General features: G+C 38.5%; 1 protein-coding gene and 1 pseudogene across 1 annotated transcript in view; one reads left to right on the top strand and one right to left on the bottom strand.

Annotated features, from left to right (window-relative positions):
- The window catches only part of LOC145492125 (transmembrane 9 superfamily member 2-like), a 26,508-nt gene extending 7,338 nt beyond the window's left edge, over window positions 1-19,170 (top strand). The window contains exons 2-21 of the mRNA XM_081471462.1: window positions 294-361; window positions 1,675-1,732; window positions 2,086-2,124; window positions 3,168-3,295; window positions 3,916-4,048; window positions 4,872-4,999; window positions 5,668-5,785; window positions 6,769-6,854; window positions 8,465-8,573; window positions 8,743-8,875; window positions 9,042-9,103; window positions 9,231-9,288; window positions 10,298-10,355; window positions 11,394-11,495; window positions 11,590-11,647; window positions 11,788-11,841; window positions 13,640-13,737; window positions 14,595-14,706; window positions 15,288-15,459; window positions 17,504-19,170. Coding sequence (XP_081327588.1) covers window positions 294-361; window positions 1,675-1,732; window positions 2,086-2,124; window positions 3,168-3,295; window positions 3,916-4,048; window positions 4,872-4,999; window positions 5,668-5,785; window positions 6,769-6,854; window positions 8,465-8,573; window positions 8,743-8,875; window positions 9,042-9,103; window positions 9,231-9,288; window positions 10,298-10,355; window positions 11,394-11,495; window positions 11,590-11,647; window positions 11,788-11,841; window positions 13,640-13,737; window positions 14,595-14,706; window positions 15,288-15,459; window positions 17,504-17,571 — 1,842 coding nt within the window. The 3' untranslated portion in view covers window positions 17,572-19,170. The remainder of the gene's footprint in view (window positions 1-293; window positions 362-1,674; window positions 1,733-2,085; window positions 2,125-3,167; window positions 3,296-3,915; window positions 4,049-4,871; window positions 5,000-5,667; window positions 5,786-6,768; window positions 6,855-8,464; window positions 8,574-8,742; window positions 8,876-9,041; window positions 9,104-9,230; window positions 9,289-10,297; window positions 10,356-11,393; window positions 11,496-11,589; window positions 11,648-11,787; window positions 11,842-13,639; window positions 13,738-14,594; window positions 14,707-15,287; window positions 15,460-17,503) is intronic.
- Window positions 15,473-16,719, bottom strand: LOC145492134 (putative ATP-dependent DNA helicase Q1; annotated as a pseudogene).
- Window positions 19,171-21,187: the final 2,017 nt, after the last annotated feature.

Raw genomic sequence — 21,187 nt, 5'->3', positions numbered from 1 at the left:
ACTAATTTGGCGACATAATAAAGACTGGATTTTTATTTACGTGGAGATGATTTCTCCATCTCAGATGGATAAATCATCTCCTAAATATATTTATATGCCAGTGGATAATCCATCTCTAGTATAAATTTTGCCAGTAAAATAATAAGAATAAGAAATTAAGAAGAAACTTTTTATCTCGCTTTTTCTCGATGGTTCAATGGTGCTCGACAAGTCACCATCACTGTATCTGTATCTCTTGTTTGGGATAAATACATGAAATACTAATATTGTGATGATAATGGTCTTTTTTACAGTCCAAAATTGACTTGTTTGTCAACCGATTAGACTCTGTGGAATCAGTGATCCCTTACGAATATGCAAGGTTTGTTTTTATTACAATTCTTTCTCAGAATTAAGAAAATGTTTATAGTTTGAACTGTAGCTTTGTTGTTGAACGTAAGATTGATTTCATCCAAAGTTAAGGTTACTCCAAACCTTCGCGGAGCTACTTTTTCCAAATTTTCTTTTTTCCAGCCAAATTAAAGTTCATTATTCAAGGTAACATTTTCCAGAAAATGAAAATAAAATATTAAAACGTGCGTGAGTTATTGGGAAAAAGAGGGTTTTTTTAATAAAAGTTAATAAACCGTCAAGGTGTCACAAACCCCAAAAGGCATGGACTCCTCAGCGACCTTTTCATGCCAAAGCTTAATCCAGAGATCCTATATCAAATACTTTCAATTTGAGATTTCATGTCTGTCAAGAGTGCCTTTGTGTAATCACGCTTCAGCAATTGCTCTTCAGTTTGTTTTTGTTTTGTTGCACATCGCTTTTCTCCGTTTCGCCCTTTATTGTTGACCACCAGCCTAAAACGTATGCGCCTAAAACATGACTGTAACACTATTGCTTTACTGCGAAGCCCAACTCTCCTTACTGTGAGCACTAGGGGTTCTGTTATTTCATTGGCCAGCGACATTTTGAGTTGACATATCCCTCTGACAAGGCGTGTGACATGTTTTTAAATCTTTAGAAGGCAAAAACTTGCACTCGTTTTTTGAGAGAATCTCTCCTCTCAAAATGAATTAATAGGGTATGTAGAATCGACGGTTTTCCTTGAAATTTGGCCAGAACATTCACTGATAGATACGGAACAAAAGTGTGTCGGCAAATTCTTTTATTTCAAGTACTTTTCTCGTGGCGGTCTCTAATGTAACACATTGCGCAAATTTTTCGTTAGTGGAACTTGACAGATCTATAAAAAGATAACCGATAGAAATGAAAGAAAGTGCTGACGCTTTTTGAGAGATTGATGCCTTGTGATTAACACTGCATAGTTATTTTGCATCAAGAATTGCATTTGATACATAAAAAAATTCAGTCGGTCGTTTTGGCATTGATGGCTTCTGACGTCTTAGGAAAGCAGTAAGCAAAAAAGAATATAATTTTATCGAATGCTACATTTTATAACCTTTCTGTTGATATATAGTTTGTGGGTGTTTCCTCCAAAACAGTGCGTGTACAAATTCTTTTCTGGAGGACACCCATGAAGGTTTGAAGTATCTTAACTTAATCCAAGTCCAAAAGAATGCGTTAAGTGTCCACTTTATACACTGTATCAATTTTAGAATAATTATTCTAGGTCATTTTTGTCAAGTCTCAATAATACCAGCATTTTTGTTGAACATTTTCTTCCAGCTTTGATTTCTGTATCCCTCCTGCAAGTAAGTCATCACCTACGGAAAATCTTGGCCAGGTAGAGTAACATTTCATAACATTTATATGTATGATTGCTAAAGATCATATTTGAAAAATCATGTCATTAGTTATTAACAATACACAAAGAATATCCATAGATATTTCTAAATAAATACATGTATCTCTAGAAATGCTACAAAATTAATAGTGAGGTCATAATTCGGTGGATAGGCTGCAAATAGTTGTAATTTGCACTTGTGTTACACTTAACTGCACTTACATTACAGGGATGCTGCACCCTTTTTTGGCCAGAGGACAGTAATTTTTTTCATATGTAATGTTTTTATCATTATTTTCAGGATTTCTAAATTGCCTCTGTTATATAGCATTGAGTTTACATTTCTGTTTTAGGTTGTGTTTGGGGAAAGAATCCGACCATCCATGTACAATGTAAGTACATGTACTACAGTGTAATGGTAACCAACTGGTCATAGTAAAAATTCGCATTTGGCTAGAATGTTTTGTATTGCTACTCAATTCTTTGGATAGTAAAAAAGCTACATTATTTACTCCTCCAACCATAGCTTTTAGAGAGAAATGGTTATGAAGCCTGGCAAACATCAAAGGGGTAAACAAAGATGCCAAGATTTATAGGTCTGGACACGACCATGCACGCTTTGCGCTCATACACTATGCATAAATTACACAACCAGAACGTTTCTATTGGTTAGTTCCTCAGTACGAAGTAAACAACTATTGTGTTTTGTGCACGGTCAAGGCCGAAAAAGAGAACAAAAAAATACAGTAAAGAACTTTGTCGGGTTTCATAACCATTCCCCTCTATTAACTATTCTCCAACATTTGACTCAGTACATTTAAGTTGCAAAAAGGAAAGCTGAACACAGTTGGAATGAGATGAGGTACTGAAGATTTCTCAAATTTATTTATTAATTTAAGCTGTGGAATAACAACAGTTAGGGGGTTCGGTAATTCCATTGATTATAATATGGTTAGCTCTGTGAGAGGGCAAGATGAACCAAATCCTGTGCTGTTATTGGCTGCACCATCGTGCCCACTCCTTGTACGAAATCCTTTATTGACCAAGCTTGTTCCGTTATGATGGCTGGATTTTGGCCTCATTCTTTTTTTGTCCTTTCATGGACCTGGACTCTGTGTCAGTCCGTAAACACACAGAAAAAGGAACTTTGCCAATATCTAGCCAACTTGACCTCATGCTTATCTTGTGAGCGGTGGTGAGGCGTGCAAAAAGAAACTAAAACTAATTAACACGAGCATTAAATATATGCCAAAACCTGCTTAGTGGAAAATGTGACTAGTTAAAAATTTTATTAGCTAAAATAATCTGACTTGTCACTAAGTAGCAGGCCATTAATGGTGTTAGAATGGTAGTTTCCAGCCCTGCTTTTTTTTGCTGGATTACCCACAAGGATTGCTAGCCATGACATTTTTGTTTGTTTGTTTATTTCAAACAGATAACCTTCAAGAAAGATGAAACATGCAAAACTCTCTGTTCAAAATCTTACAAACCTGGTACACCAGAGGATATGAAAAAGCTGGAATTTTTGAAAAACGGAATTGCTCTTAATTATCAGAACCACTGGTAAGGGCAGTGAGTAAAATGACTCGCTAACAGTATTTAAAACATAGTTTATATGATTGTGCATATACAGTACATTTGTATTTTCACTAAAAACATATGAATCATGTGTATTAAAGGCATCTGTGGTCAAGTGTCAATCGTTACCCTCAACTGATACCTTCGATCAACATCCTGGTCAATACTCGGTCAGCACTTGATCGACACTTGATCAACAGTCAGCCGATAGTTTGTTGAGTGTGAACCGACTCATATGCACTGATTGAAAATGCAGATGACTTTTGAATGACTGTTGAGTGAGATGTTGATGGAGTGTAAGCGGAGTGTCAACCAAGGTGTTGATGGAGTGTTGATCAAGTATTGGTCGAGTGTTGATCAAGGGTATTGAATGACACTTGACCATGGATGCCTTGAGTACACATGATCCAAACATATTACCTTTTGCCATCCGTACATGTGCATGTACATGTATGTGGGGCTGATCTCAAAATAACTTCTTACATGTCAACTTAACCTACAGTATTTCTTTTGTGACAGGTGTTACATAAGGCCTCAACAGCTAATATGTACCAAAAAGCAAGCTATCAACATGATCTTTATTCTTGCCTTGTTATTTTTCACAGGATAATTGACAATATGCCTGTGACATGGTGTTATGAAGTCGCAGATGAACCAAGCAGATACTGCTCCACTGGATTTCCTATTGGATGCCATGTGTCTGAAGATGGACAAGCTCGCGATGCCTGCGTGACAAGTGTAAGATTTCACATTCTGTCTGGGCAAACTTTACATGTAGTTTACTCTGTGCCATGTAGGGTGGGAAATTACAATTGAGGTTATTTTTTATCTAGCCTAGTGGAGCAAAATAAGTGCACTTCACACCCCCCTGGGGTTGAGGGCTGGGATAAAGGTCATGAATGCAGCTTGAAAGTTAGGCATCAGGGCTGGGTTGTTCGAAAGCGGGTTAATGCTAACCCAAGATTGAAAGTTCGCCAAATTTTCAATTTTTCTTGTATAAAAATGTTTTTACTTCTTATGGTTTGTGTAGTTTGATTTCATACCAGTTCAACAGTAAAGAACAAAAAAGATATATATATGCAGCAAACCTCCCTAAAAAAAAATACAAAACTGATATCAAAATTCTTTAGGTTAGCTTGATCTGGCTTTTTGAACAATGCAGCCCTGCTCTTGTTAGTGTTTGCCATTGTGCAACCTTCCCACCCATCCAGTGACTCGCCTACCCACCCATTCATACTGAGAATTTTGGCATTTATGTCTGTTCCTGTACAGATATCAGATTGTTAGTGATACAGCATATTTTTTTATTTTTAACGTCTATTCTACATGCATGTCTACTTGGTTTTCTTTCTTGAGAGGTTTTAATTGTTAGTATTATTGAGAGAAAGAAGCTCAGTCTTGCTCTGGTCAGTTTTACACAGTGCAGTTACCTTGTCGTGGCTCCCAGTGTTGCAAGAGATCAAATGCAGTATATTTGGTCATGCTATCATGAAGGTGCTGGAATAGCTCTTCAAAACAATCATTTTACGAACATTCATTGTTAATGTTTGATCATCTGCAGACCTTGTTTAATGAACGTGGGATGCACTACGTGTTCAACCACATTGACATTGAGATCAAGTACCATGATGGCTCAGGTGAAGACTGGGATGGATCCCGTCTCATGTCTGCAAAAGTTACACCAAGAAGGTATGAGAACATGTTGTTGTTCATGATTTTAAGTAATGTAGGCCCTAGTCTCAAGGTGACAGTTTTACTTTTGTCTACAGTTTCCTGTGAATTTGATACATGCAAACAGGAGAGATGACCCCCTTAATTTTTTTGGTTGAGGACAGCCTGCGAGTTCACATAATTATTTATACTTGTACAAATTAATGTAACTAGGGAAACCGCTAAGGATTCGCCTGACATGAGCTTACACTTAGTTACAGGTACTTCCCTATGGTACTATTTTAGTCTCAAATAAATTCTGCTCTCATTTGTAATGACAAGGGATTTTTTTCTATTAGCCTTACCAGTCTATTACTATTCTCTGACTTATTTGATTTTCACCACAAGTTGCAGGTGGTTTTCTGAGAATTTGTTTTATTTGGTTCTCGCTGTGTAAATTTATATAGAGTCACTTCAGCATGGTTGTCATTAGGTATTGAGTCACCTGTAGCCACTCTTAGCAAACTTGCTCCTTTGTGGGTAAATTCTGTCAACAGCAGGCAAGTTTACCCATAGTATCAAGGAAAAATCAAGCATACTCAGCTGTGACAGGTGTTTGGGTTACTGTCCGTAAAGCCCTGTACTCTACATGTACATCAGAATTAAAGGAAAACTTGAGATGATTTTTTCTTCCTTTTCTGTTACAGCATTAAACACACAAAGGAAGGGGACTGCGCTACTGATTCACCAGCCATGGGGATTCCACTTGATTTCAAAGGCACCAGTGAATTCAAAATCGTCTACTCATACACTGTCAGATTTATGGTAAGTTAGTCACAACAATTGAATACCAAAACTGTATTTTATGGGCTGTTACAGCCTCTTATGGCCAGTTTTTACCACTGGTTATATTATTCAAACCAGTATCATTTTGTGAAAGGGGAAAGGGGGAGGGGTCCAGCAGCCAATAATGTTTTGATCAGCAAATGCATTTTTGTATCCATGAGGAAATTTACACTTGCATGGATAAGTGGGAATGAAGGTAGACCACAAGTATAAGGTCAGGTGTTTGAATCTAGGTGGGTACAAAATTGAAAAAAACATGTTGTAGAATGGGAGTTATATGGTAACTGTTGGAGGCAAGAGTATCGCGGTGGGGCTGGAGTAGGGTAAGGGACTGAGGGGGAGTGGTGTGCATATAAACTGGTTTAAAAACATTTAAAGCAAAGGTGAAAATTGAACCTCACAATTTGCATGTAGACATATGCATTTATTAATGTACATGTACAGCTGTAGGTGCCTTCATACTAAACCTCATGAATAGACTTGTGGTGGAATATTTTAGACTGCCTCATTTGTAACCACTTTCAAGGTCTATTTTAGATCTCTTGAATAATCACTTCCTTGTTCTGCTGAATCACTTTGTGTATTTGAGCAAAGCTAACATTTATTGGGAGGCATTTGGTGGGAGGTGCAGTGGCCTCATGGTTACTGTGCTCGTCCCTGGAGTGAGCAGTCCAGGTTCAAGCCCTGGCCAGGAACACGGTGTTGTGTTCTTGGGCAAGACACTTAACTCTCACAGTGCCTCTCTCCACCCAGGAGTATAAATGGGTACTGGCGAATTGTTGGGGAAACCTAACAAATTGGGGGGGAGTAACCTGTGATGGATTAGCATCCCGTCCAGGGGGAGTAGAAATACTCCTAGCGGCTTCATGCTACAGCAACTGGGATGAGCTCCAGCAGCTATGAGCCATTGGCTGCAAGGCTTCACTTTTTTTTTCCTTTAACGTTTACTTATTTTTGATCAGCGAGAAGAAGATGCAAATCACAAGTGGGCATCACGCTGGGACTACATCCTTGACTCAATGCCACATACCAAAATCCAGTGGTTTAGGTGAGAACTCTCTCTCATGGCTAATTTCTATACATGTAATTGTAATTATAGAATCTACTGAAGCTCAAAAATGGGTCAGCTAGCAGCTCTCATAAGGTCTCACATGAATGGCTTGATACCCTTTGAGAGGACAACAGAACAAACAACAGAAACAATGCCTCTAGTGCCAAAACAATAACAGCTCATAACAAGCAAAAGAAGTACGAGCTTACAAGAGATGCTTCAAGGCTCAAAAACAAAAAACTTGAATTCTAGCTTGCCCTTCGGATCAGCAGCTATAAAAATTTGGCTCGCGCTGAGCAAGTCTTGGTTAAGTATGTTTTTATTTAGCTGGCAGAGGACTTGCTTGGGCCCTTGCCTGGCAAGAAAATCTACTTGTCCGGGACGACTGGATGGCACTTTTTTTTGTGCTTCACTTCTGTCAAAAACCCTGCATTTACTTCAGAGAAAATTTTAACCTTGGTTGGCAAAAGTAAGGTTACAAAGATTAGTTTTAATAAATGTTTAAGAATTAATTGGTACTTAAAACTGTCTAATTGATCCAACACATGCACTTTAAAATTTTAAAATGCCTTCAATCCAAACTTTGTTCATGTGTACTGTAAAACCCAGCCATATGCCAATTTCTGTTGACACAGTCACCTCATTATAATGGTCTCTTTAGTCTCCCTTTATAAAAAGTTCAGTTAGTCATTTCCTTAAGTGTTAAGGAACCCCATAAATGTGACAACCAATACCATTAGTATGGCCTTGAAAGGATGGCCATGTCTACATGTACATGTCTGTCATAATTACAAGACTTTCAAGTTAACATGAAAAGTTAGCTATTGTCCTGCTGTAGCACCAAACTATCATTACTTGCTTATAGATCTTTTTCACTGTTTTGCAATTAAAAAAATAAATCAAAAACCATCCAGTGGAAAAAGACAAGAAATCGTGATGTTATAGAAGATAAATAAGGAAGACACTTCTCTAAGTTTTAAGTCTGTGCATTTCCCCAAACTTCAGATATTGGTCAAAATGTTTTGCAGAGATTTACAGAGCCCAGTATGGAGCCGCCATGTTGGTGTACCTCCATGTTGGTACACTAATATGGCGGCCGGAAAATAGTTTAAACATCTGGAACTTACTGACCAAACAAGCATTTATGTATAAACACTTTTCCAATGCTCTAACTTCTAAAGAGGCTCAAAATCATGAGATACATGTAAGTATACATTATTTTTTCAACAAACTCAATCGTAGCTTTGTGTCAGGCACCGCAATAACTCTGAAATTCAAATTGCTCTGGTTTCCAAATGAAGCACGCTATTGAGCTGTAAAGTTGTAAACAAGTATAAATTTACAGCCTCTTATGCCTTATGAAGATAAAAACTTCTGGTGGCTCTTTAGTTTTGGATTTTAGAAAGTGATGACGTCATGTGTAAACGATCTATTGCAAATAATATATGGTAATGTTACAAATAAATGATATTTTAATCTGGAGACTGAAGGCTTGCAATTACGCATGTAAGTAACTGCAAGGTGTCACACAACTGTAAGAATTTTTTATAATAATTATGTATTTAAGATAAGATGTTAGACACAATTTTGGCTCTTTTTGTCGTTAGCATCATGAATTCCTTGGTCATTGTGCTGTTCTTGTCTGGAATGGTAGCCATGATTATGCTACGAACTCTACACAAAGACATTGCCCGTTACAATCAGATGGATTCAGCGGTATGTCAAACTTTTGATAGGATGTGTTGTTATTAACTGGGAAAGAAAAGGATTAGTCTGAGCCTGAAATATTGCTGAGAAGATAAATTCAGGTTTCTTATATTGATTTAGATGTAGTCAGAAATATTTTAGTGTGAGATTTGTTTTTTATTTACACGTAATATAACAGGAGGACGCTCAAGAAGAGTTTGGCTGGAAGTTGGTCCACGGAGATGTTTTCCGTCCACCCAAGAAGGGTATGTTACTATCTGTCATGCTGGGATGCGGAACACAGATATTCATCATGGTGTTCTTTACTCTAGGTGAGTTGTCAGTCTTTGCAGAGGAGCTTTAATTTGATTGACCATGACCTAAATCACTCTTCAGTCATGCTCTTTTAATTATTCCTGTACTAAGTCTGTTGGTGCCAACATTGTGTGATGTGTATTATAGATCCTCTGATTTTGGTTTTTTACTTTTTTTCTGTAGTATTTGCTTGTCTGGGATTTCTGTCTCCTGCTAACCGTGGAGCTCTAATGACCTGTGCTCTGGTGAGTTTGCATAATATAGTGCTGTACTGATTACCATCTAACATTACAATGTAGCTTGCGAAGTTGCTTAGTTGAAATAAGAACTGTATACAGTACGTGACTTTTATTCTACCTGTATTTTCATTAGGTGCTGTTTGTTTGCCTTGGGTCTCCTGCTGGTTACGTTTCTGCCAGAATTTACAAAAGTAAGTGGCACTGCAACTCAAGCAGTTGTTAAGTAAATGGCTTGTTTTTATTTCATTTTCCTATTTTTCTTTAACTTTTCAGTGTAAGGACAATTCTGGAGGGATATTTCTTTTCAGAAAAAGCCATTTCATATAAAATAAGAATCACAGCAGAACATGTGTAAAGTCACTATTATAACCTTGTACTCAAGGGAACCAAGCTTCTTTGTCTTGCCTACACTCTTCCTGTTTTACAGCAGGAAGATAAGTCAGTATGGCTGTTCATACATTGTAGTTCTTTTAATACTGTAGACCATGCAATAAAATTACAGCACTTTAAGCTGTAAGTCAATTTTTATGCACATGCGCTGATGGGTATTTTTAACTTCTAAATTGAAAGCAGTATCTAGGTACACCTGCAGCTGTGATTTTTTCCACATAGTATCAGCTTGTTTAAACTGAGCAGGCTGAGAGTGCAATAGGTACATGTAAAGGTCGGCGCACACGAGGGGACCAGTCCCTGCAACTAGTCCCCTGAAGGGTTTACACGAAGGGACTGGTCACAGGGGCTTGTCCCGTGAACAGTTCACATGGAATGTTTTGAGGAACAAGTCCCAGGGACTTGTCCCAAAAATTCAAACTGGTTTGAATTCATGGGACTAGTCGCAGGGACCAAACTTTGGTCCCTGCGACTAGATTTTGAAGCAAAAATGGCCAGTTCACACATGAGACTTGTCCCCACGACTTGTTGCAGGGACTAGTGCCCTCGTGTGTTCCAACCTTAACAGTCTGAGACCACCTGAGCAGTACAAAAAAAAGTCATGGTTTGACAGTGCTCATTAGCATATGTATCAGAAACAGCTCATGGAAATTCATTCTACTACTGTAGTACCACTATGACAGTCTAAGGATAACTGGTTTTTTTGTAGTTTGCTTGCTAAGTTGTTTGTTTGCTGTTGTTGTGGGGTAAACACGCTTGCAGCCACAGTCTTTTGTTCCATGCACTGATTTTCTTTCCTTTCTTCTTCAGTGGTTGGTGGTGAATTATGGAAGACTAATGTTTTGCTGTCAGCATTCTTTTTCCCTGGGTGAGTAAAAAATACAGTAGAACCAAAACTCTGAATGGATATGAAATACAGTTTGAGTTAGCAGGGGTTTGAGTTATTGGGGTCGATTGAATATCCAACTTACCATGTCAATAATATAAATATAATTGTTTACTGATTTTTCATTACTTCAGTATACAGTACAGAGCAAATAAAACTTATGTGACAGGTTAAGGCACCACATCCGGTATGACTCTTAAGATCGGGAAATGACTGTCAAACATGTGAGCAGTCAATTGTACTAATTAAAATCAAATTGCTGTAGTGTTAGTTTTGAGTGTTTTTACTGATTACACGGCAAGAAAAGCTAATGGGGAGGGCATCCGTGGTGAATACATGAACCAGAATTTGAGTTATCAGGGTAAATTTTGATCAAGGGAAATAAAATTTAGTTCGAGTTAGCAGGGAATTCGAGTTATCCAAGTTCAAGTTAACCAAGTTAAAATGACTGAAAAGTGGGGTCAAATCCAAAAGAAACAGGACTTAGTTGGAGTTAACGGGGGAGTTCGAGTTATCCGAGTTTGAGTTACCGGGGTTTTACTGAAATTATCATTTGCTTTGTGGTATGAAGGAATATACATGAACAAGTTTATTATTATTATTATTGTTATTATTATTATTATTTTAATTAAAATATTTTTCCATTTTTGACTAAGATTTATCTGTACATGTAGTTACAGCAGTTTAGAACTTCCCTAAATGTGTTTCGTAGTCATTTTCTTTGAGTGCAGTGACAAATCTTTCTCTGAAACTGCGTAGATATACAGTTGAACTCTGCTATTTTGAATTCTCAGGGTAAACGTTTCCAATAGCAGGAGTTTGAAACAGCCAATAGTAAATCACTGAAGGGCAAATCCAAGGGAAATGGTGTTGAGTTTGAAATAACAGGAAATTCAAAATAACTGAGTTTGAATTAACAGTGTCTTATTGTGCATGTGCATGTACAAAACTGTATCTGGAGAAATCCGAATGTTATGTTGTGTTTTTGTAAACTCAACTCCTTGTGTGTCATTTTTACAGATTGATGTTTGGCATTTTCTTCCTGTTGAATCTTGTTTTGTGGGCTGAAGGCTCGTCGGCTGCTGTTCCATTTACCACATTACTTGCCTTGTTAGCCATGTGGTGAGTTTGAAACTCAGTTGACTTGCATGTTGTTGCAATTTGTGAAACACATTTTGATTAAAGTGAAATAATTCTGTTGTTACTCTTCCTACAGGTTTGGTATTTCTGTTCCTCTTACCTTCCTGGGTGCCTACCTCGGATTTAAAAAGAAGGTACTGATTATTTTCTGTTTTCTTCTTAAAAGATCAATACAAAGTCTACTATTCATGTTACAAGAAGAAAGAAACTGATCATCAAAGTGAACTAGTCTCAGTTGATTTATGTTATCGCCGTCTTGTTTTATTTCCATTAGCCCATTGAGCAACCTGTGCGTACCAACCAGATCCCTCGGCAGATTCCAGATCAGGTACTGTACTGTGATGAGTTTACAACCTTAAAGGAGTTCAGTCACAGTTTGCGCATATTGAAAAGTTTAGCCTCAATTTTTCAAATTCGTTGTTTGTAATCCGTTTTAATTTTCTTCCTTAGCCATCCTTGTTCCTTTATGGTTTATCATTATCTCTTTAGTGTTTTTCTGTCTTCAGTATTAAACTGTTATTTTCAGGTTTCCTACCATTTAAAGGTAATTTTTTATGTGGCCAAAATAACTCAAAATACCGTGACTGAGCTCCTTTATCTGATCCTCGTAAACAATATCTATCCTATTAGTGCCTTCAAGAAAGACCATCAAAGTAAATACCGAAATTAGTGTACTTCGTAGATGCAAAAAAAAAAAAAAAAGAAAAGAAAACCTAATGAATTCTTTAAAGTGTTAAATTTGAAATGATATAAATTTCAAGTTAAATGTCTGTAGTCACTCCAGACTTCATTTTTTCTCAAGGTGAGCAAGCAACTTTGTCCTAATAATTATTACTCTCTTTGAATTAAGCGTTAACTGGGGTTAATATAATTATAATTATAACAACAACAACAACAACAACAACAACAATATTTACAGAGGATATCACCAAGCTAACTTTGTAGCTCTAGGTTGTTTCTTGTAATGTTGCCTTGGTAAGGCTAATGTTGAAACCTTTAGTGACACTTAACTTCTTGCTGATTTTACCAACTTTGTTAAGTTACTCCTCTTTAAGGACGATGCCTACTTTTGTTTGTGAGCACACGTTCTGCCCATCACGCAAGGCATGGTTTACCGCCACACGCGCACTGGGGTTGATATTGACCTATTCAACTACGCTACCCAGGTCACGACGAAAATGAAAGGAAAATTTTCCTGTTGTGACCAAATCAAGTTTAAGGAACCTGTACTAAAACCAGGAACACCATGCAGAATAGCAGCGTATCGCTAACCACTAACTGTTAACGGCTTCCAACTGAAAAACTAGCTGTTATCGGTCAAATATCATGCTGAAATCAAACTGTAAACATGTACCTGCAGATGGCGTAGTGCGCGCACAAAACAAGTGCGAGAGACGCAAATGTTTTACTTACTGGGGAGGTGACAGAAAAAAATGTAACAGGCACCTGAAAAGTTTTCAAAAAAGGTGAATAACTTTAAAAGAAAAAAAAACGCGTGGTTACCCCTACATGTTATGTTACGAAATGGAAGTGGCAAGCCTATTCACCCGTGATTAGTTTCTGGTTGTGAGCAAAAGCTATTTAGACTGTAGTTTAACTGAACCAGAGGAAGGCTGTCAGAGACACTAAAAGTGCTGTTGCAACGATTTTGTTATTAAAAACATACCAAAAATGGTTTTTATGTTACCATTTACTATGCAGTTTCAAGATCTTTTTAAATGTGTTTGCTTTCCGTATGTAAAGGCGAATTCTAAGGAAATCTGTGAAGAAATATCCTTTCCTTCTTTTTTCAGGAAAATGCTGATGTCAGCATTTTTGTTTTCATTCAAGGCTAATTATCTCTTGCATTCAAGGTTAATTATCTTGAAAAAATGCATGGCTACCGCCATTTTTCTTTATGGATTCCAATAGCCCTTGCAAAGATCTACTTTTTCCGCGTGGTCCTAACCTGGCGCAAAAACTTTTATCTTTAGAAGGCACCATCCTTAAACCTTGTTTGTAAAATATTGTTATGTAATTATTAGTATTGTCCGTGCTTGTTTTAATGTTACATGCATTGCAATATTTTGTTCAACTATGAAAAAAAATTTTTTTTTTCCTGATGTACAATTTCTTGTTTTGTTCAGAGTATTTACACCAGAGCTGGCCCAGGCATAATCATGGGAGGTGTATTGCCTTTTGGCTGCATTTTTATCCAGTTATTCTTCATCTTGAACAGCATTTGGTATGTGCTTCAATTTAAGATATAATTTCAGTTCTCTTGGGTTTACTGTTTACATGGTGGTCTACTAAACTGGGTCTGACCCAGTAAATAATTAAGTACTGATTAAGTAAATAATAATTTTAGACAATAAATATCGTATTGACTGGTCATTCCCCCCTGTGGGGCTTTTAAGAGCCAGTTGAAACAAATCATGAGACAAAGAATAGAAATAGCTGTAGTATGGTTGAAAAAAAGACCCAATTGACAGGAGGCTGACCAGTTGGCTATTTACAAACGTTGCCAATGAGTTGGACTCGAGAACACCAAGAATGACACCAGCTAGTGGTCAGAAAAGGACATGAACCCACTGGGTTCAAGTTCACAGTCTGAGTCCACCATAATACGTTCACAGTCTGTGTTCACTGTTAATAAAGTTCATAGTCTCGGTCTACCAGTGTGGGTCCACTGTTAACACGGACCGACACTTGACATACATACAGTAGACTGTTGGCTTTGTCCAGAGAGATCAAAATTCATAAGCACATAATTTACAAACTCGTTTGTAATTTCTTTAACTTAAAGATCTGTCATTAACTTCTTTATTTATTTATTTATTTATTTATTTATTCATTTATTTACATACTCAAATTCAATTACACAGATGATCAAAACAAAAACAAAGGATTTAATATATTTACAAGTGTGAAAAGGAGATATCTGAGTAATTAGGCCCACTGGGTTCAAGTCCACAGTCTGATTCCACCATAATACATTCACAGTCTGGATGCGCAGTCACATTACTGAACTTTTAAAGTGTTTCAAATATCTCTTCCCAAGTCTCTCTGAGTTAAAACTTATCAAAATTTCTTTTTGACCAGGTCGCATCAGATTTATTACATGTTTGGTTTCTTGTTTGTCGTGTGCTTAATTCTGCTGCTGACCGTATCTGAGACGACCATTCTGTTGTGCTATTTCCATCTTTGTGCTGAGGTAAGGATTCCAGACTATGTCCCACTCTTCCCGTATAAATTTTTTGCGTCTCATTGTGTAAACGTGCATGTAATAACGGACAGATAATATTAATTCAATATTAATAGACCATATCAGTGTGAACTATTCATGAAGGAAAATCGAAGGATGTACATCGTTTTATGTCTGATGACTTGCTGTAAACCTCGGGAACTGGGACTAGCCTAAATCTGAATCTGAATTCCATTTACATGGAAGATGTACAACCGTAATGCAAACGAATTATGTCACATTTCTCTCTTTAAATCATGAAATGATACAGGAATTGTTTTGAAATTTCAATGAGGGTTCGGGGGAAATCTATAAACCAAAAAATATGTGCAAAATTTCACTAATGGAAGCAATGTTGCGAACTGGTGCAAGTTCGTGAAAGCAAAATTCCACTGTCATTCAGCAGTAGAAACAACAAATTTCAAGGTTAACACATCTTGACGTGCGTCATGTGGAGAAAAATTGTCCAGGTGCGCACATCTTCTCGCGCACATCTTCTTGCGCCGAAAGAGCTCAATGCCCCTTAATTTGAGTGATTTATTTATTTGCAGGATTATCACTGGTGGTGGCGTTCATTCCTGACTGGCGGCTGTACTGCCGTGTATTTCTTCTTGTACTCTATTCATTTCTTTGTCACCAAGTTGACAATCACTGGAACAGCCTCCACCTTTTTGTACTTTGGCTACACTCTTATCATGGTGCTGATTTTTTTCCTCTTTACTGGTAAGATCTCGTGTATAAATTTTGTTTTTTGTGTGAAAATTGTTCCCTTTATATTTTTTGTGAGAGGTGCTGTGGCCTCATGTTAGGAGCGCTCTTCTCTAGACATTGTGTTTACCGTCACAGTTCCTGGGTGCCGGCAAACGTAATGCTGGGGGTAACCCTGTGATGGATTAGCATCCCATCCAGGGGGAGTAGAAATATTCCTAGTCGCTTCATGCTACAGAAACCGGGATAAGCTCCGGCCTGGTGGGCCATTTGGCTTGTATGCAGACTTAATCGATACCAGTACTTCCGGAGTATTGGTCTCATGAATAGCAAACAATTTGAAAGTGATTCCAAAATTAATAGTGTGAAGTTATCACATATGACTGACTCTGCGAGCGAAGCGAGTGGGACGCGGGGGAGCCTGTAGACATTGTTTTTGATACGCCGTTCCGCCCCTTGGTGATTAGCCTGCTACAAATCAGTCAAGGAGGTAATTAAACCTGTCAAACGACCGGTTTTTTCTACGTATGATGAGTATGAAGTCGATTCGTCAACGTCCTGGATCAGTGCGCCGCGCCAACGCTTATATGTCAGTTCGCCAACGTCCAAAGTACTTTTTGAAGAGGGGCTGAATGTATTTCCAAATTACCATAGGAATAACATGTCACCTTTGCTTTAAGATGAAATGTGTCTTCATAAATAAAACCAAGCGGCATTAAACACCAGTGCAAATTATTATCTACAAAATATCAGAATAAATTTGGGTTTCTAACCAAGCTGAAACAGAGTGCGCCTCATCGACAACCAAATAAACAGTTTGCTTTCCGAGCAGACCTTCTTTCAGCTGTTTTGACCACTGTTTCGAAGACAACGTTTCCGGACTTCCAGAGAGGAGATCCACATCGTATCCACCGGCGACCAGTTCTTTCTCTCCTTTTTCGTCTCCTAAGCCGATGGCAAACGCTCTCAGGCCTAGACGTGTCAACTCTTCAACCTGGTCTTTCATTATAGAAACAAAAGGCGTCACAACGAAGACACAAGCACGTTCTAGTTTCCACAAGTCTTTCAGTAGACGCGGCAGCAATTGAAAAAATAAGACTCTTCCCGAAACCAGTCGGTATAATTCCGAAGACATCGCGCTTCTGTGCCACAGTTTCCAGGCATAGCTTCTGCTCATGTTTCAAACCAGAGATATGAAGAAAATGTGGCAAAGAATTGCTCAATAGACAAAGCTGCCTCGAATTCGACGTCAGTGAACTGGTCTCGGCAAGAATTATGCAAATTTACAAGCAGTTGTCAAGATCTGTCAACTATTAATCTCAAAGTTGTCAACAGTCATCGATTCAACCAATCAGATCTTGATACCAGGAGCTGGTATCATGGAACGGCGGCATCAATGGAATGTCTACAGGCCTCCTGTGCACTCCCTCATCACCAGACCGCTCTCGGCTCGTCCCGCTCGTCCTAAACTACACTCGGCTAGCTCGCCCTGAACCCAACCGGGAGCCTGTTCGCAGACTACCCAGCTTCCGACTATGTTGTCTGAACTGTGCTCAACAATTTGATTTGATTACCGCATGCTCGGCAGTAGTGGGAACTGAGCTGGGAGGAGCCGCCGGACATTTGATTGACGCTTGCGAAAAACGCATTTGTCGGTTGAGCTTTGAATTTTAGAGACCGCATGTCATTGAAAGGCGCAGTAAGATAGCGGCAACAGCTACACGTGTGAAGAAGCTAATCAGTAGGCCTTTTGTTACAGCTGGTCACGTGACCAATAATTTCCAAACTTTTGACGACAGCTAAGTGAATTGCAGAAATGGAAAGAGCATGTTTTAAATAGCCAAAACACCAATTTTCAGACCACTGCCATGCAAGGTTGACATTTAACGACGATTTGAATATTGCAAAAATTAGAAAACTAGAAGAACTAGCCAAATATATCTTTTGGCCTCTAGGGAAGCATATGGGCTTTCAACAGATATTAAAATACTTGAAAAAAAGTTTTCTCATCTAAAACTATTGAATTTATTAAACTCAACTCAATTGTTTTTTGTTTTAGGTACTGTGGGCTTCTTTGCTTGCTTCTTCTTTGTGAGAAAAATTTACAGCATCGTCAAAGTCGACTAACCAGTCCAGTGGAAATTAACCATATTTAATATTCTGAGAACAGGAGATCGGAAAAAAATATGTGCAAAAACTAGCTCTGGCTATCTAGCAGTGTTGACCATAGCTAAGCTTTGTAACTTATTAAGGTGTAGAAGTAAGGGGGAGGGGTGGAGAAGGACAATTAGGAAGGATGGGGTGGAGGGGATGGACAGTGGGTTGGTGGGGGTGAAGGGTGTAGTCTGGAAGGAGGGAATAATAGGGAAAGGAAACACCCCCCAGTGATCATATCCTAACATCTCTCAACCTTTTTCATAGTAAATGTAGAAGGCAGGTTGTGGAAATTAAGGAGTTGGTCACTTCGGGAAAAAAAACTGCCATGACTCCGCCGAAGAAAAATTTGCAATGTTTCTTTCAAAGGCGTTAGACAACAGGCAAAGATCTTTATTGTGTGTTTTTAGGCGAACGAAAACTTGTAATCGTCTTATGAATTAAGATTTTGGAAGTTTGTGATTAATTGTAGTAGTGGACTTTAGAAATGAATGTAACTATTTGTTGCTGATTCTATAACACTTCAGTTATCACCCCTTATCACCTGTGATACGTTCACAAAATTGTTATAATACTCACCTGATATATTTATGCGTAGTTGTTGTACCATTAAGCGTTCATTCACATGCACTGTAGCGAAGCAGTGTTGGTAGACTGTTGATGTAAATCTTAAAAATAGATTGTTGGTGGGTAAATAGGTTTTTTTGTGTTGTTGAGGGCAGATGGAAATGTGAGGGAAAGCTAAGATAAAAACTGTTCAACAGATGGCTATTACACCCAAACTGTATTCATTTTGTAACTTAAGCAGTTCTCCAGCGTTATTGATATCTGTTGCGGGAGCTTTACCAGCCAAGGGTTCTGTACCTGAGACAAACACTGCAAACAAAGATTCTCTCATATTACACACTCTAACACAGTTTTAGGCTTTTGCTAGTAATTATTTTAAGCGAAGTAGGTAAACTGCGAGAAATCATTGGAATTCTGTGGCCAAGGAGAATCCGAATTAAGGCTGCAGGTTGTATATGTTCGTTACTTTTGTTAATTTTTTTTTTGTGACATGCTCTCGTAAACAAATTGACGTCAGTTTTTCATGCGTCTATCCTGTTATTGATCATGATTTTGTCATGACATTGTCAAAGAAGCTCCGGATCCGCAGACTACTTTGACAATGTTATGACGAAATTCATTGTCAATAAGAGGACAGATGCATTAAAAACTGACGTCAATTTGTTTTTTACGATAACAAATTGTCAACTTGTCCGCTCTCGCTCCTTGACGGATCGCAAAAATTATAAATTGATGTGTCTGTCCGATGATTGGCAATGAAAATTAGGCATTGAGCGCGTGCGAATTTCTGCAGTTATCGTAAAATTAGTTATTGCGTTTTAGATGGCTGTTTACTAGTAGCAAGGGATAAAGTTGGTTTACAGTCTGCTGTGGTTCACGCTTTTAATCAGAGTGCTTTAAAATTTGCCTCTCTGGCATGGGGTATTTGTAAAGTTGCAGCTTGAGTCAGAGGCTTACAGTGTAGGAGATTAAAACCAATTAAATAATCTAAGGCTGAGCAATGCTTTAGTGATAACTTTGGTTGTAGCAGACGAGGTTAAAAAGGTGCACTTTTAGTCTGAGTATTAAAATTAAAAAAAACGCGATTTGCTCAAGAAGGCCAAGATTTTTGTCAGCGTTTTAAATTTTACCAGTGGGAATTTTGTCTGTAACAAAAGAGGGTGTTTCGCTAAGGGACTGGTCAAAAAGTACGGGGCGCGGGGTGGGGAGTCGGAGCATTTGAAAATGTGGTGGTGAGAAAACACATGACTCACCCCTTCCATTTGGCACAAAACTGAGTGATCCACCCCCTAAATGAAGGTTGAAAATTACATGACCCACCCTCAGTAAAACATGACATTTTTGGTTGCATAATCCAACAAGGCACATTTTGTGTGCGAAGTAGACCTTTCCCGCATTCCACTTCAATGCATACGAACAACAGTATCAGAGCGAGGGTAGGGGTGGACATTTTCATACATTTGCTGTATTTTTGTCCCACCCTGACCGATTCGGCGCCATTGTTGGAATGCGGGAAAGGTCTATTGTGGTGTTATTTATGTTTTAGATGTATTTCTTCACAATAATGCAAAATCATCTAAAAAATATTGTTTTTCTTTACTCTTGCAACTTTAAGAGATGTCCGTAAACTCTAAAAAAATACTTGACCATATACCTTTTATACTTGGCCTCCAGCCTTGCTGCGCGTGGAACAGTGATTCATCTAGAAAAAGGCTGTAGTGAGTTCTGGACTCACACAGCCAACAAACTACTAGTCCCAGACCCAAGAGTGTGAGTCCCAGATCCATGAACATGTGTACAGTACCTATGGGGACAAATAGCATGTAGACTTCAGTTGGCCATTTGGTGTTCTTGAAGACCAGCCTGTCGAAAGTGAAATTTTTGCCCCGGGACTCCTTGCCCATTCCGTTTGACTTCTTAGCTTTCGTACCGATTTTACAATACATAAAATTGCCATCTCTATTGTACACCAACCAAGTGTACTTTTTCAGCTACGGCTCGAGAAGTTTTCGTCCTTTGGAACTGGAAGGAGTTACCTTTGTTGTCGACTGTGTACTCCCTTACATATGAGCTATATAGAGGGGGGTGAATAGGTTTTCAGATCGACGGATTTGGCCTTAAAAAGCGCACGGATTGTGGATTTTTGCGGTAAATCAAGCGGATTCGCGGATTTCGAAAACAGAGTGGATCGTGGATCAGCTGTGAATTTTGACGGGGATTCCGGATTGTGCCCGTCTTGATGTTCGAATCTTGGTTCCTAAACGAATTTTGGATCATAGATCTTTCTTCAGCCTTGGTCGGTATGCCAATGAGTTCACTTATGTTTCTGGATGTGGTTGTAGTTTCGGATTTGAACGAAAATATTGGCGGAACGACAGATTTGGCGAGAAAAAGGCACGGATCCGAGGATTTGCATACCCCTTTTCACCCCCTCTATATAGGTATGTGTGGGTATGGTTTTCAGGCAGTTTAGTCTGGGACAGTTTTGGTTTAGAATAATTTTAAAGTTTCTGCATTGGAAATAGCTAGTCTGGGATAGTATAGGGCATTTTGGTGCCTAGTCTAGAATAGGGTTGCAAAATCAAGCTGATCGTGGTCTAGTATAGGGTAAGGGTTTCAGTGTCCCAACAACACACCCCCACCCAAAGATTTACAGAGTACCCCCCGGAGCCTCCGTGCCGGGGAAGGAAGATCAAGGGAGGGTAGTAGACATTTTTTATGGCAATACACATTAGCTTTCTTGACAGAGAAAACCAACCTGCGCTTATACAGCTCAAGCTGAGTTAACACATCTCCCATTGTTTTGCTACTGGGGCTGTTCAGAGTATGATTTCCGTTTCAAACGCCGTTCTTTCCATCAGCTGAACTTATATTAAATAATAGGCCATGAACTGGCTAGAATGTGGCTTGAAACGTGCCTCATTTACCCACTACTCCAGACTGACAGAATCAAACTTGCACACACTCTCTTGTAGTTTAGTTTCTCGCTTTTTCTTTCAAATGTCCTTGTAGCGCCCCTGTG

The sequence above is a fragment of the Orbicella franksi genome, chromosome 7 (genome assembly GCF_964199315.1).
Source record: "Orbicella franksi chromosome 7, jaOrbFran1.1, whole genome shotgun sequence".
Classification (NCBI taxonomy): domain Eukaryota; kingdom Metazoa; phylum Cnidaria; class Anthozoa; order Scleractinia; family Merulinidae; genus Orbicella; species Orbicella franksi.
This window is presented reverse-complemented; position numbering and strand designations above follow the sequence as displayed.